This window comes from Zea mays, chromosome 7 (genome assembly GCF_902167145.1).
Source record: "Zea mays cultivar B73 chromosome 7, Zm-B73-REFERENCE-NAM-5.0, whole genome shotgun sequence".
NCBI lineage: Eukaryota > Viridiplantae > Streptophyta > Magnoliopsida > Poales > Poaceae > Zea > Zea mays.
This window is the reverse complement of record NC_050102.1, coordinates 9224353-9240401: the sequence shown is the minus strand read 5'-3', so window position 1 is coordinate 9240401 and position 16049 is coordinate 9224353. Positions and strand designations below refer to the sequence as shown.

General features: G+C 45.7%; 1 protein-coding gene across 4 annotated transcripts; it reads left to right on the top strand.

The window, feature by feature from the left end:
• Nucleotides 1–453: 453 nt before the first annotated feature.
• Nucleotides 454–3518, top strand: LOC103631998 (FCS-Like Zinc finger 8). Of its 4 annotated transcripts, none has more exons than XM_020541351.3 (3): nucleotides 454–903; nucleotides 1022–1756; nucleotides 2912–3518. In XM_020541351.3, exons 2-3 carry the CDS (start codon nucleotides 1113–1115, stop codon nucleotides 3054–3056), a joined length of 789 nt encoding a protein of 262 aa, XP_020396940.1. In that variant the 5' UTR covers nucleotides 454–903; nucleotides 1022–1112; the 3' UTR covers nucleotides 3057–3518. The 4 variants fall into 4 exon arrangements, with proteins under 4 accessions (XP_020396940.1, XP_020396939.1, XP_035816707.1 ...); XM_035960814.1 differs by having other exon boundaries at nucleotides 496–903; nucleotides 2980–3518; XM_020541350.3 differs by having other exon boundaries at nucleotides 485–1756.
• The last annotated feature ends 12531 nt before the right edge of the window (nucleotides 3519–16049 follow it).

Here is a 16049-nt window from a genome sequence, read left to right as displayed (position 1 = left end):
TTCAACTTTATATTGGATATAAAAGTGATTTATTTCTTCTTTATAAAGTAGTGCCGCGTGTCATGAACTTCCAAGCACTTTTAGTCAGGAAAACAACAAAAAAAACAATGTCATAACAAGTCTATGTGTTCAAATCAACCACCCGCAAATGTCTATGTGGTCTCGGTCTCTTAGATCCACACCATTATGTATCATGTGTTGACTGTTTATGTGGTTCCACATCGTGTGTTGTATCTCTCTTCTCTCTCGCGCACACGCAAACCCCTCGATTTTAGCTATTATGCTCTTGTAACTGTACCGGTTTTTTTACAACGTGTGCTACACGCGTAATTTGTATTAAAAAAGCTATATTAATTACAATCAAATATCGTTTTTGCGTGGTAAAGAAAGAAAAACACGTCTTGAGAAAAAAGGTAAAATGGATGGATAATAATCTCAGCATAAGCTCCCCCATCCTCATAAGCAAGTGTAGCTCACATGGAGAGTACTAACCACTAACCGCTGCCAATGAAAAATTTGGCGATTATATATATACTACTGTCGCTGGGCATGGGTGCGAATAAAGAATGTGTGGATGGCCTAGTTTTGAGAAGGGTGCCTTTAAAATAAGGCCCTCGGATTCTAGCGTCCCTCGGGGCTCGGGGAGGAGCGGCAGGCACAATCTCCTTCTGGTAGCCCGTACGCTTCTTCTACAGGCCCTTGCCTGCCCCCCTGTCCCACTGCCTCCACACACCATTGTCATGGACTCATGGTCACCACCACCACACCACCACACTTCACTCGACTCCACAGCCTCCAGTTTATCCGTTTGCTCGACACCATTGCTATTATCTCCTCGCTCGCGTAATCCATCGTTTTCCGCCGCGATCAGTTGTTCCTGATCAATCCTGTCGAACTACTACTGTATGTTCCTGATCATTTGCTTTGCCTCCTCCTCCTCCTGCTCCTCCCTTCTCTGCTCGTCTCTCCTCCGTGGCCAGCTGAGCTGACCGTTTCGTCCCACACATCTTGCTGTTTCTAGCTACTACTCTGCGTAGATCGATCGGGTCGATCAGGCTCGCTCGGCTGAAGTTCATCGGATCAGAGGCTCGGGCTCCGGTTTCTCGCCCGCAATGCTGAAGAAAGCGTCAGCAGGAAGAGCTGCGGCCGCGACGGGGCGCGGCGATCCCGCAGCGCCCGCCTCGCGTCCCAGTCCCACAGCCAAGGTCGCCGAGGGCGGCGCCTGCAGCGCCAGGCCGGCCTCTCGGCTCCTCTCCACGAGGTCAGTCCCGAGCCTCTTCGCGGAGTCCCCGATGACGACGAGCCCCGCCGCCTCCGCGCCCGAGCTGCTGTCCAGGGCCCCGCTCCGCTCCGGCGGTAGCCCGGGCGCGGCGGGCCTGGCGGGCGTGCTGGTGGCGGAGGAGGCCGACGAGCGGGGGTCCTTGTTGAGGAACGGGCGCAGGGTGCTCCGCGGGACGCGGCTCCGGGTGCAGCTGCCGCCGCCGCCGCCGATCGAGTTCGGCGTGAAGAACAGGGAGGCCCAGCTGGCGCTGCTCTCCCCCGTGCAGCGGTCGCCGGCGCGGCTGGCAAGGCGGAGGAGCGAGGTGGAGGAGGAGCTGGCCGGCGAGGACTACACCTGCGTCATCGCCCGCGGGCCCAACCCCAGGATGACGCACATATTCGAGGACCGCGTCGTCGAGAGCTCGACCTCGACCTCGAGCTCGACCTCTTGCGATGGGTGCAACAAGGATGCTGCTCTCTTGCTGGTGCTGGAAAGGTAAAAAAAAAAATCAAAAAAAAACACCCATTTCTCCTCATCTGCAGTCAGTGCACCAAGAGCGTTTCAGTGTCCCGTTCGATCCGGGATAGTCATGAGCATTGGGGGATCATCATCGTCGTTAGTGGCTTCCTTGTGACTGATGACGACTAGTGAATGGTTTAGGTGCCTTGGACCGGTTCCACCGAGGCAGAGGCAGTGGTGTAGGAGTAGGACACAAGATAAGATCACGGTCATAGTTTACTGTCAACCAACCTTGTTAGTCCGACAGCGACGCCTTTGTCAGCGACCGCGACCGTAGCTGCTCATCGTCTCTCTTGCGACTTTGCCAGTCACTCGACCCACTTCAGCAACGTCTCCGAATTTCATAGAAATGGTCCATGAATTTCATGGGAACCAGTTTATTTTCAAAGAAAAAAACACAGGAAACAGGCGGTAGTTCAAGCTTCAGCACCGCCCGCCTCGTAGAGCAAGAGTATCTATCTGCAGCTTGGGATAGCCTGTGACTGTGAATGGCACGCACGCTGATTTGGTGGATAGGTAACACAAGAAAACATATATGGTAGAAATTGTCTTGCTACTGATTTGGTGGATAGGGAACACGAGGGGAGAGGATCTATGCGGAATCCCTTTGCTATTTAAAATTAAATGACAAGGGAATTCCTCTCTCATGAAATCACTCGTGATCTATATCCACCAAATCAGTCTCCAGGATGTAGCCTCTCAGGTTCCTTTGCAACACACAGGAAACAGGATAAATTCCCGCGTTCCAAAATAGGCCTCCTTTTTTTTGTGTGTGGTCCATGAACCGTGACATGACACTGATACACACAGGTTGTGGCCATGGATCCGGGGTCCCCGATCTTTGTTGCCAGCCCTGAATTTGTCTCCGTTTTTTTCTTTTCTTTCCACGGGGTCCCTGGTGAGATTGAGATGGACCGTAGATATTGTCTGTTCAGTTTCCTGGACGAAATGGGCTCGGTAATTTACGTTCCTCATTCCAGCATTATTATTATTATTATTATTATTATTATTATTATTATTATTATTATTATTATTATTATTATTATTATTATTATTATTATTATTATTATTATTATTATTATTATTATTATTATTATTATTATTATTATTATTATTATTATTATTATTCAGCTCTACATGGTGCTGTCTCTGTCTCCTGGATGGATTACGACAACAATTGTGTCTGTTTGGTCTTCCAGAGGCGACAGCGAGTTCTGCATCGACCAACGGAAGGCGCTGTTTGGCGGCGAACGGGCTGGCGGCGAGCGGGCGGTGACAAACTGAACTCTCCGTCCTGAATCTTGGCACACCCGCGCTATATGTGAAGCGACGAACCATTCCGTTCTTCATCTCGTTTGAAGAAATTTTGATCCGTGCTGGGACCAATGCTATCGGGTTCAGGGTGATTTGTCCCTGTGTCTTTTTTGGTGATTCATCTCTCTAAGTTTTAGAGCTAAGGCTCCAAACAAATGATTTACATGTTACCTTTAAACATTAAGCCCACCTTAAATTAAAGTTTTAGAGCTTTTAAAGCGAGCTAAAGTGCACTAAAGCTTTTAGAACTCTAAAACTTAGTCCTGAGGCTCTAAATTTGTCGTTAGGACATGTATAACCTTATTTAATATGAAGTCTTTTGAGCAGTCTCTAAATGACTAAGTGTAAAAAAATATAAGAGACAAACTCTTCACGAAGAACCTGTCTCTTCACGACTTTCTATACACGTTGTCTTTTAGGTGCATTTATGATCCAGAGTCTCAGTGTTGTACCACATAGTCTCTTATCCGTATCTTGTACTTAAAAAAACGAACTGGATTCTCAGGGTTGTACATGCCCTTACGACTCTTCACTATAGGACATAAATTTATATATATATATATATATATATATATATATATATATATATATATATATATATATATATATATATATATATATAACATTTTCCCGATACAGCCTAAGGAAAGTACTTTGATGAAGTTGAAAGGAAGCAAACTCGTCGAATCATGAATCATGCCTCCGGATGGATTGTGGGATCGATGGAGCGACAATGCAGAGACAACCGGTGGTCAGAAAGCGTAGGTGAAATTATGTTTATCAACACATATTCTAGTACATTGGTATTTTGGATGGCTATAATTGTGCAACTCAAGAGATAGTATTTCAAAACGGGCAACTCAAGCACGGAATGGCTCGTCTCAACAAGGACTTGACTCAAGTAAAAGATAAAAAGATAAGACGAAGCCAATCCAATCTCATAAAGATAACACTATCAAGGGAGGGGAAAAGCTTGATGAGGAGCATTTGGTGGTTTGCTACGTGTGCCACAAATAATGCCACAAGTCCTATGAGTGCAAGATGAAGAATAGTGAAGAGAACAAGAAAGAGTACCGAGGGCGGTCGGGGCAGAATTCGAAATCGAAAGCTAGGTGGAGGCCCCACCCGTCGTGCCACGTGCAGGGCGCAGGCGCACGGGGGGGGAGGGGGCAAATGGGTTTCGTCGAGACGCTGCCACCGAAAAAAGTACTAAGGGCGTTTCATCGAGGCCTTCTGTGGAAGGTAAGGCTTGTTTGCCTCCCTCGTCTTTTACAAACTTTCCCGACTTTTGGCATCCCTCACGTATCTTTATTTTCTATCAGTAGGGGTGCTGGAGGAACTTTCGTGTGTAGAGGAACGTCTGTGACCTTTTGGCACCAAGCATTCCAATTTCTGTGCGGCCATTGACATTGTGTGCGACCAACTCGGGATTCTGCGATCGGAGGAATCGTTTGCTCCAAACTCCCGAGTGGCGCTTATCGCCAGCCACGTTTGTGAACTGGAGGCTGACGTGTTCTAGCTTAGGGTTACCCACACCCTAGTCGTTACTCGGTCTCATTACAAGGACTTGATCAAGCTAGATCATGTATGTCTCGGATACGCCACCGGATGGCGAAACGAAGAGCTATTGAGCTCGGAGATCTGAAGGCAGCAGTCGAACCTTTCACTCGGCGTCTGGCAGACGGTTTTATAGATTTTGTATTCCCTAAGAGAAAGTGACAAGGGTCAGTTTTTAAGAGATTTGTAAGAACATAATAAGTTAATAAATGTTGTTAGGGTTTCGCGCTCCTTGTCCTGTCCCGTCCTCATTAGCGGTCGTCCTATTGTAATGGTCGTCCGCAACCTTCCAGGGTTCCCGATTTCGCTGGTGACTGACGTCGTAGCCTCTGAGGCATAAGCGTTCGTAGTCCGACCAGCTTCCTCGAGGGAACCTTTCGTTTGCATCAATCGTTCCTTAGGTTCGTTTAATGGGGACGAGGCCAGGGTCGCAGTGCGCGTCCCTCTCTCCTGGGGTTCGATTACGAGGGCCTCAGGTTGTAAGTACAATCAACCCCAAATAAGGGTTTTGGTGATCAAATAACAAAACAAATAAAGTGTCTAACAAAGTTTACTCCTAGTGTTTCTGCAGTTATTGTTAAGACAGGAGGAGTATAAACTCTAATGATGAAAGAAAAAGAAAGTGCTAAGGACAACATACATACATCATATGGCACCTACAGATGAAGATATGCGACAATTGCTTAAAATTTTATACTTCTTGAGTCATAGGTTTCATCTTTCTTTAAGTGTTTTCCGCCAATGCAAATGTGTTTGCAATGCTCAAGTTTCTCATATTTCAAAAACTATTTCGAAAACCAATATCCTTTGGATGTTCTGTGAGTAGAACTGGTGTGAAGTTTTGGGATGAGGGACCTCCCTGCTCAGTTGAACCTGCCCTCAGGGGAGTTCAACCTGTTTTAAGAAAAATGAGTACTCTGGTCAAAACTAGTTGAGTCAAAACCAGTTGAACCTACCCCAGACAGGTTCAACCTGGGTTTTATCCTAGAACCTCACCTGCTCTAGGGGCGGTTCAACCGGTGTCAGGGTCAGAACAACCATTCTGATCTCTGTCTGCTAGTAAAACTGGCAAACTAACAGGTCAGGCAGGCTTTACCGGCCCCAGGGCAAGTTCAACCAGTTTTGGACTTTTGACTTCAGTTAAACTAGACTTTTTGAACGTGGTTTGGCATTGGTCAAAACCAGTTCAACTGGTCTTGGGGCAGGTTCAACCAGCCTCCACGTAGAACGTCCACACCTTCAGTACCTTTTTGAGGAGTCTCTATAAATACCCTGGACATCTCTCTCCTCATCCACTCTAGTGACTCCCCTGCATTCAAAGCTAACCTAGCATGAGACAAAGCTCACACCTCTATCTCTCACACCCCAAATCACTCCCCTCGTCGCTCGATCGAAGAGCCCCTTGGTGTGAGGTTTGAGTTTGTGGCTCTTGGATTTGGTTTTCCTCTCCTCTCCCTTTTCTCATCCCTTGAGCTTATTGCGAACGCTTCTTGGGTGAACTTGTTGTTCTTGGAAACAATGGAAAGAAGGGACTTGGGTACACCACATTTAAGGCGAACCCTAGCATAGAGCATAAGGGGTGGAGATACCCTAAGTTCATAGAAGGTACCACCTTGTATAATGCTTTAGGGAGGATTCACTCCTCTAATTGTAAGATCACTAATGAGAAGATAGATGTGAACAACACCAAGGGTAAGATGAAAAGTGTTGCAACTATAAGTGGAGAGAATGTTGCAATTTATATCTCTCATTCTTATCTTTGTGATTATATGTGAAAGTCGCCTAGAGGGGGGGGGTGAATAGGGCGAATCTGAAATTTACAAACTTAATCACAACTACAAGCCGAGTTAGCGTTAGAAATATAATCGAGTCCGAGAGAGAGGGTGCAAAACAAATCGCAAGCGAATAAAGAGTGTGACAGGCGGATTTGTTTTACCGAGGTTCGGTTCTTGCAAACCTACTCCCCGTTGAGGTGGTCACAAAGACCGGGTGAAAGGGAATTAGGCTTACACTTAGTTCCTAAGTTAATTTTGGTGGTTGAATTGCCCAACACAAATAATTGGACTAACTAGTTTGCCCAAGTGTATAGATTATACAGGTGTAAAAAGGTTCACACTCAGCCAATAAAAAGATCAAGAGTTGGATTCAACAAAAGAGCAAAGGGTCAACCGAAGGCACCTCTGGTCTGGCACACCGGACTGTCCGGTGCACCACCGGACATGTCCGGTGCACCAGAGGACTCCAACGCGAACTTGCTACCTTCGGGAATTTCCAGAGGCGACTCCACTATAATTCACCGGACTGTCCGGTGTACACCGGACAGTGTCCGGTGCGCCAAGGAGGAGCCGCCTCAGGAACTCGCCAGCTTCGGGAATCTCCAACGGCTTGTCCGCTAAAATTCACCGGACTGTCCGGTGCGACTCCGGTGCAACGGCTATCTGCGCGCCAACGGCTCTCTGCCGCGCATTTAATGCGCGCTCTGCGCGCGCAGAAGTCAGGCGCGCCCATACTGGCACACCGGACAGTAAACAGTACGTGTCCGGTGTGCACCGGACACCCAGGCGGGCCCACAAGTCAGAAGCTCCAACGGTCAGAATCCAACGGCAGTGATGACGTGGCAGGGGGCACCGGACTGTCCGGTGTGCACCGGACTGTCCGGTGCGCCATCGAACAGACAGCCTTCCAACGACCACTTTTGGTGGTTGGGGCTATAAATACCCCAACCACCCCACCATTCATTGCATCCAAGTTTTCCACTTCCCAACTACTACAAGAGCTCTAGCATTCAATTCTAGACACACCAAATAGATCAAATCCTCTCCAAATTCCACACAACGCCATAGTGATTAGAGAGAGTGATTTGTTTGTGTTCTTTCGAGCTCTTGCGCTTGGATTGCTTTCTTCTTTCTTGATCCTTTCTTTGCAATCAAACACACTTGTAATTTGAGGCAAGAGACACCAAACTTGTGGTGGTCCTTGTGGGAACTTTGTGTTCCAAGTGATTGAGAAGAGAAAGCTCACTCGATCCGTGGATCATTTGAGAGAGGGAAGGGTTGAAAGAGACCCGGCCTTTGTGGCCTCCTCAACGGGGAGTAGGTTTGCAAGAACCGAACCTCGGTAAAACAAATCTCCGTGTCTCATTTGCTTATTCGCTTGGGATTTGTTTTGCACCCTCTCTCGCGGACTCATTTCTTCATTACTAACGCTAACCCGGCTTGTAGTTGTGTTTATATTTGTAAATTTCAGTTTCGCCCTATTCACCCCCCCTCTAGGCGACTTTCAATTGGTATCGGAGCCCGGTGCTTCATTAGAGCCTAACCGCTCGAAGTGATGTCGGGAGATCACGCCAAGAAGGAGATGGAGACCGGCGAAAAGCCCACTACAAGCAATGGGAGCACTTCATCGGAAGAGTCCCGTACCAAACGGAGGGAGAAGAAGAAGAGCTCCTCCAACAAAGGGAAGGAGAAGAAATCTTCTTCTCACCACAAAGAGAAGAAGGAACAATCTTCTTCCCACAAGCCGCATCGGAGTGGGGACAAACAAAAGAGGATGAGGAAAGTGGTCTACTACGAGACCGACACTTCATCAACATCAACCTCCGGCTCCGACGCGCCCTCCGTAACTTCTAAACACCAAGAGCGTAAGAAGTTTAGTAAGATTCCCCTACACTACCCTCGCATTTCTAAACATGCACCTTTACTTTCCGTCCCATTAGGCAAACCACCAACTTTTGATGGTGAAGATTATGCTAGGTGGAGTGATTTAATGCGATTTCATCTAACCTCACTCCACAAAAGTATATGGGATGTTGTTGAGTTTGGTGCACAGGTACCGTCAATAGGGGATAAGGATTATGATGAGGATGAGGTGGCCCAAATCGAGCACTTCAACTCTCAAGCGACAACGATACTCCTCGCCTCTTTAAGTAGAGAGGAGTATAACAAAGTTCAAGGGTTGAAGAGCGCCAAGGAGGTTTGGGATGTGCTCAAAACCGCGCACGAGGGAGATGAGCTCACCAAGATCACCAAGCGGGAAACGATCGAGGGGGAGCTCGGTCGGTTCCGGCTTCGCAAAGGGGAGGAGCCACAACACATGTACAACCGGCTCAAGACCTTGGTGAACCAAGTGCGCAACCTCGGGAGCATAAAGTGGGACGACCACGAGGTGGTTAAGGTTATTCTAAGATCTCTTATTTTCCTTAACCCCACTCAAGTTCAATTAATTCGTGGTAATCCTAGATATACTAAAATGACCCCCGAGGAAGTAATCGGGCATTTTGTAAGTTTTGAGTGCATGATCGAAGGCTCGAGGAAGATCAACGAGCTTGACGAACCCACCACATCCGAAGCTCAACCCGTCGCATTCAAGGCGACGGAAGAAAAGAAGGAGGAGGCTACACCAAGTCGACAACCAATAGACGCCTCCAAGCTCGACAATGAGGAAATGGCGCTCGTCATCAAGAGCTTCCGCCAAATCCTCAAGCAAAGGAGGGGGAAAGACTACAAGTCCCGCTCCAAGAAGGTTTGCTACAAATGTGGCAAGCCCGGTCATTTTATTGCTAAATGTCCTATATCAAGTGACAGTGACCGAGGCGACGACAAGAAGGGGAGAAGAAAGGAGAAGAAGAGATACTACAAGAAGAAGGGCGGCGATGCCCATGTTTGTCGGGAGTGGGACTCCGATGAAAGCTCTAGCGACTCCTCCGACGACGAGGACGCCGCCAACATCGCCATCACCAAGGGACTTCTCTTCCCCAACGTCGGCCACAAGTGCCTCATGGCAAAGGACGGCAAAAAGAAGGTAAAATCAAGATCCTCCACTAAATATGAAACCTCTAGTGATGATAATGCTAGTGATGAGGAAGATAATTTGCGTACCCTTTTTGCCAACCTTAACATGGAACAAAAAGAAAAATTAAATGAATTAATTAGTGCTATTCATGAAAAGGATGACCTTTTGGATTCACAAGAGGATTGTCTAATTAAAGAAAACAAGAAACATGTTAAGGTTAAAAATGCTTATGCTCTAGAAATTGAAAAATGTCAAAAATTATCCAGTGAGCTAAGCACTTGCCATGAAACAATAGACAACCTTAGAAATGAAAATGCTAATTTGTTAGCTAAGGTTGATTCTCATGTTTGCATTGTTTCAACTACCAATCCTAGAGATAATAATGATGATTTGCTTTCTAGGATTGAAGAATTGAACATTTCTCTTGCTAGCCTTAGAATTGAGAATGAAAAATTGCTTGCTAAGGCTAAAGATTTTGATATTTGCAATGTTACAATTTCCGATCTTAGAGATAAGAATGATATCTTGCGTGCTAAGATCGTAGAACTTAATTCATGCAAACCCTCTACATCTAGTGTTGAGCATGTTTCTGTTTGTGCTAGATGTAGAGATGTTAACATTGATGCTATTCATGATCATATGGCTTTAATTAAACAACAAAATGATCATATAGCAAAATTAGATGCTAAAATTGCCGAGCATAACTTAGAAAATGAGAAATTTAAATTTGCTCGTAGCATGCTTTATAATGGGAGACGCCCGGGCAGTAAGGATGGCATTGGCTTCCAAAGGGGAGACAATGTCAAAATTAGTGCCCCTCCTAAGAGATTGTCCAATTTTGTTAAGGGCAAGGCTCCCATGCCTCAGGATAACGAGGGTTACATTTTATACCCTGCCGGTTATCCCGAGAGCAAAATTAGGAGAATTCACTCTAGGAAGTCTCACTCTGGCCTTAATCATGCTTTTATGTATAAGGGTGAGACATCTAGTTCTAGGCAACCAACCCATGCTAAGTTGCCTAGAAAGAAAACTCCTAGTGCATCAAATGATCATAATATTTCATTTAAAACTTTTGATGCATCTTATGTTTTAACTAGCAAATCCGGCAAGGTAGTTGCCAAATATGTTGGGGGCAAGCACAAGGGCTCCAAGACTTGTGTTTGGGTACCCAAAGTTCTTGTGTCTAATGCCAAAGGACCCAAAACCATTTGGGTACCTAAAGTCAAGAACTAAACTTGTTTTGTAGGTTTATGCATCCGGGGGCTCAAGTTGGATACTCGACAGCGGGTGCACAAACCACATGACAGGGGAGAAAAGGATGTTCTCCTCATATGAGAAAAACCAAGATTCCCAAAGAGCGATCACATTCGGGGATGGAAATCAAGGTTTGGTCAAAGGTCTTGGTAAAATAGCTATATCTCCTGACCATTCCATTTCCAATGTTTTTCTTGTAGATTCTTTAGATTACAATTTGCTTTCTGTTTCCCAATTATGTCAAATGGGCTACAACTGTCTTTTTACTGATATTGGTGTCACTGTCTTTAGAAGAAGTGATGATTCAATAGCATTTAAGGGAGTGTTAGAGGGTCAGCTATACTTGGTAGATTTTGATAGAGCTGAACTCGACACTTGCTTAATTGCTAAGACTAACATGGGCTGGCTCTGGCATCGCCGACTAGCACATGTTGGGATGAAGAATCTTCACAAGCTTCTAAAGGGAGAACACATTTTAGGATTAACAAATGTTCATTTTGAGAAAGACAGGATTTGTAGCGCATGCCAAGCAGGGAAGCAAGTTGGCACTCATCATCCGCATAAGAACATAATGACGACCGACAGGCCACTGGAGCTCCTACACATGGATCTATTCGGCCCGATCGCTTACTTAAGCATCGGCGGGAGTAAGTACTGTCTAGTTATTGTGGATGATTATTCTCGCTTCACTTGGGTATTCTTTTTACAGGAAAAATCTCAAACCCAAGAAACCTTAAAGGGATTCTTGAGACGGGCTCAAAATGAGTTCGGCTTAAGGATCAAGAAAATAAGAAGCGACAACGGAACGGAGTTCAAGAACTCTCAAATCGAAGGCTTCCTTGAGGAGGAGGGCATCAAGCATGAGTTCTCTTCTCCCTACACCCCTCAACAAAATGGTGTGGTGGAGAGGAAGAATCGAACTCTACTTGACATGACAAGAACCATGCTTGATGAGTACAAGACTTCGGATCGGTTTTGGGCCGAGGCGGTCAACACCGCTTGCTACGCCATCAACCGGTTGTATCTACACCGAATCCTCAAGAAGACATCATATGAACTCCTAACCGGTAAAAAGCCCAACATTTCATATTTTAGAGTTTTTGGTAGCAAATGCTTTATTCTTGTTAAAAGAGGTAGAAAATCTAAATTTGCTCCTAAAACTGTAGAAGGCTTTTTACTTGGTTATGACTCAAACACAAGGGCATATAGAGTCTTTAACAAGTCCACTGGACTGGTTGAAGTCTCATGTGACGTTGTGTTTGATGAAACTAACGGCTCTCAAGTAGAGCAAGTTGATCTTGATGAGATAGTTATTGAAGAGGCTCCACGCATCGCGCTAAGGAACATGTCCATTGGGGATGTGTGTCCTAAGGAATCCGAAGAGCCTCCAAATGCACAAGATCAACCATCCTCCTCCACGCAAGCATCTCCACCAACACAAAATGAGGATGAAGCTCAAATTGATGAAATAGAAGATCAAGCAAATGAGCCACCCCAAGATGACGACATTGATCAAGGGGGAGATGCAAAAGAGGAAGACAAGGAGGATGAGCAAGAACCAAGGCCGCCACACCCAAGAGTCCACCAAGCAATACAACGAGATCACCCCGTCGACACCATCCTCGGCGATATTCATAAGGGGGTAACCACTAGATCTCGTGTTGCTCATTTTTGTGAACATTACTCCTTTGTTTCCTCTATTGAGCCACACAGGGTAGAGGAAGCACTTCAAGATTCGGATTGGGTGGTGGCGATGCAAGAGGAGCTCAACAACTTCACTAGAAATGAGGTATGGCATTTAGTTCCACGTCCTAATCAAAATGTTGTAGGAACCAAATGGGTCTTCCGCAACAAGCAAGATGAGCATGGTGTGGTGACAAGGAACAAAGCTCGACTTGTGGCCAAGGGATACTCCCAAGTCGAAGGTTTGGATTTCGGTGAAACCTATGCACCCGTAGCTAGGCTTGAGTCAATTCGCATTTTATTAGCCTATGCTACTTACCATGGCTTTAAGCTTTATCAAATGGACGTGAAAAGTGCCTTCCTCAATGGACCAATCAAGGAAGAGGTCTATGTTGAGCAACCTACCGACTTTGAAGACAGTGAGTATCCTAACCATGTCTATAAGCTCTCTAAGGCGCTTTATGGGCTCAAGCAAGCCCCAAGAGCATGGTATGAATGCCTTAGAGATTTCCTTATTGCTAATGGTTTCAAAGTCGGAAAGGCCGATCCTACACTCTTTACTAAAACTCTTGAAAATGACTTGTTTGTATGCCAAATTTATGTTGATGATATTATATTTGGGTCTACTAACGAGTCTACATGTGAAGAGTTTAGTAGGATCATGACACAAAAGTTCGAGATGTCTATGATGGGGGAGTTGAAGTATTTTCTAGGATTCCAAGTGAAGCAACTCCAAGAAGGCACCTTCCTAAGCCAAATGAAGTACACTCAAGATATTCTAAGCAAGTTTGGAATGAAGGATGCCAAACCCATCAAGACACCCATGGGAACTAATGGGCATCTCGACCTCGACACGGAAGGTAAGTCCGTGGATCAAAAGGTATACCGGTCGATGATAGGTTCTTTACTCTATTTATGCGCATCTCGACCGGATATTATGCTTTCCGTTTGCATGTGTGCAAGATTCCAATCCGACCCTAAGGAATCCCACCTTACGGCCGTAAAACGAATCTTGAGATATTTGGCTTATACCCCTAAGTTTGGGCTTTGGTACCCTCGGGGATCCACATTTGATTTGATTGGTTATTCGGATGCCGATTGGGCGGGGTGCAAAATCAATAGGAAGAGCACATCGGGGACTTGCCAGTTCTTGGGAAGATCCTTGGTGTCTTGGGCTTCAAAGAAGCAAAATTCGGTCGCTCTTTCCACCGCCGAAGCCGAGTACATTGCCGCAGGTCATTGTTGCGCGCAACTACTTTGGATGAGGCAAACCCTGCGGGACTACGGTTACAAATTGACCAAAGTCCCTTTGCTATGTGATAATGAGAGTGCAATCAAAATGGCCGACAATCCCGTCGAGCATAGCCGCACTAAGCACATAGCCATTCGGTATCACTTTTTAAGGGATCACCAACAAAAGGGAGATATCGAGATTTCTTACATTAATACTAAAGATCAATTAGCCGATATCTTTACCAAGCCTCTTGATGAACAATCTTTTAACAAACTTAGGCATGAGCTCAATATTCTTGATTCTAGGAACTTCTTTTGTTAAAAATTGCACACATTGCTCTTTTACATACCTTTGATCATGTCTCTTTTATATGCTATGACTAATGTGTCTTCGAGTCTATTTCAAAACCAAGTCATAGGTATATTGAAAGGGAATTGGAGTCTTCGGCGAAGACAAAGGCTTCCACTCCGTAACTCATACTTCGCCATCACTCCAAGCAACTCTCTATTCTTTGGGGGAGAAATGAGCATCAAAGAAAAAGACCGGACTTTGCCTTTGGTATAATCTTAACTCATTTATTTCATGACCAAAGGGGAAGATAGCACTTCTAGGGCTCTAATGATTCCGTTTTTGGCGATTCATGCCAAAAAGGGGGGAGAAATGAGCCCAAAGCAAAAGGACCGCACCACCACCTATTTGAAAAGTGTTGAATATTTTCAATTTGTATCCTATTGTGTTCAAAAGGAGGAGAAAGTAGTATTTCAAAATTGTGTTCAAAAGGAGGAGAAAGTAGTATTTCAAAAATTATCAAAACCCTCTTGAACACTAAGAGGAGGATCTCATTTAGGGGGAGTTTTGTTTAAGTCAAAGGAGAAGCATTTGAAACAGGGGGAGAAAATTTCAAATCTTGAAAATGCTTTGCAAAATCTTATTCATTTACCTTTGACTATTTGCAAAAGAACTTTGAAAAGAATTTACAAAAGAATTTGCAAAAACAAAACATGTGGTGCAAGCGTGGTCCAAAATGTTATACAAGAAAGAAACAATCCATGCATATCTTGTAAGTATTAATATTGGCTAAATTTCAAGCAACCTTTACACTTACAGTATGCAAACTAGTTCAATTATGCACTTCTATATTTGCTTTGGTTTGTGTTGGCATCAATCACCAAAAAGGGGGAGATTGAAAGGGAATTAGGCTTACACCTAGTTCCTAAGTTAATTTTGGTGGTTGAATTGCCCAACACAAATAATTGGACTAACTAGTTTGCCCAAGTGTATAGATTATACAGGTGTAAAAAGGTTCACACTCAGCCAATAAAAAGATCAAGAGTTGGATTCAACAAAAGAGCAAAGGGTCAACCAAAGGCACCTCTGGTCTGGCACACCGGACTGTCCGGTGCACCACCGGACATGTCCGGTGCACCAGAGGACTCCAACGCGAACTTGCTACCTTCGGGAATTTCCAGAGGCGACTCCACTATAATTCACCGGACTGTCCGGTGTACACCGGACAGTGTCCGGTGCGCCAAGGAGGAGCCGCCTCAGGAACTCGCCAGCTTCGGGAATCTCCAACGGCTTGTCCGCTAAAATTCACCGGACTGTCCGGTGTGCACCGGACTGTCCGGTGCGACTCCGGTGCAACGGCTATCTGCGCGCCAACGGCTCTCTGCCGCGCATTTAATGCGCGCTCTGCGCGCGCAGAAGTCAGGCGCGCCCATACTGGCACACCGGACAGTAAACAGTACGTGTCCGGTGTGCACCGGACACCCAGGCGGGCCCACAAGTCAGAAGCTCCAACGGTCAGAATCCAACGGCAGTGATGACGTGGCAGGGGGCACCGGACTGTCCGGTGTGCACCGGACTGTCCGGTGCGCCATCGAACAGACAGCCTTCCAACGGCCACTTTTGGTGGTTGGGGCTATAAATACCCCAACCACCCCACCATTCATTGCATCCAAGTTTTCCACTTCCCAACTACTACAAGAGCTCTAGCATTCAATTCTAGACACACCAAATAGATCAAATCCTCTCCAAATTCCACACAACGCCATAGTGATTAGAGAGAGTGATTTGTTTGTGTTCTTTCGAGCTCTTGCGCTTGGATTGCTTTCTTCTTTCTTGATCCTTTCTTTGCAATCAAACACACTTGTAATTTGAGGCAAGAGACACCAAACTTGTGGTGGTCCTTGTGGGAACTTTGTGTTCCAAGTGATTGAGAAGAGAAAGCTCACTCGATCCGTGGATCATTTGAGAGAGGGAAGGGTTGAAAGAGACCCGGCCTTTGTGGCCTCCTCAACGGGGAGTAGGTTTGCAAGAACCGAACCTCGGTAAAACAAATCTCCGTGTCTCATTTGCTTATTCGCTTGGGATTTGTTTTGCACCCTCTCTCGCGGACTCGTTTCTTCATTACTAACGCTAACCCGGCTTGTAGTT

What these genes read in the sequence shown, in the direction of transcription:
- LOC103631998 (XM_020541351.3), top strand. Translation starts at nt 1,113, where the DNA reads ATGCTGAAGAAAGCGTCAGCAGGAAGAGCTGCGGCCGCGACGGGGCGC. An exon ending in CTCTTGCTGGTGCTGGAAAG is followed by an intron (nt 1,757 to 2,911) that starts GTAAAAAAAAAA and finishes ATTATTATTCAG; the next exon opens with CTCTACATGGTGCTGTCTCT.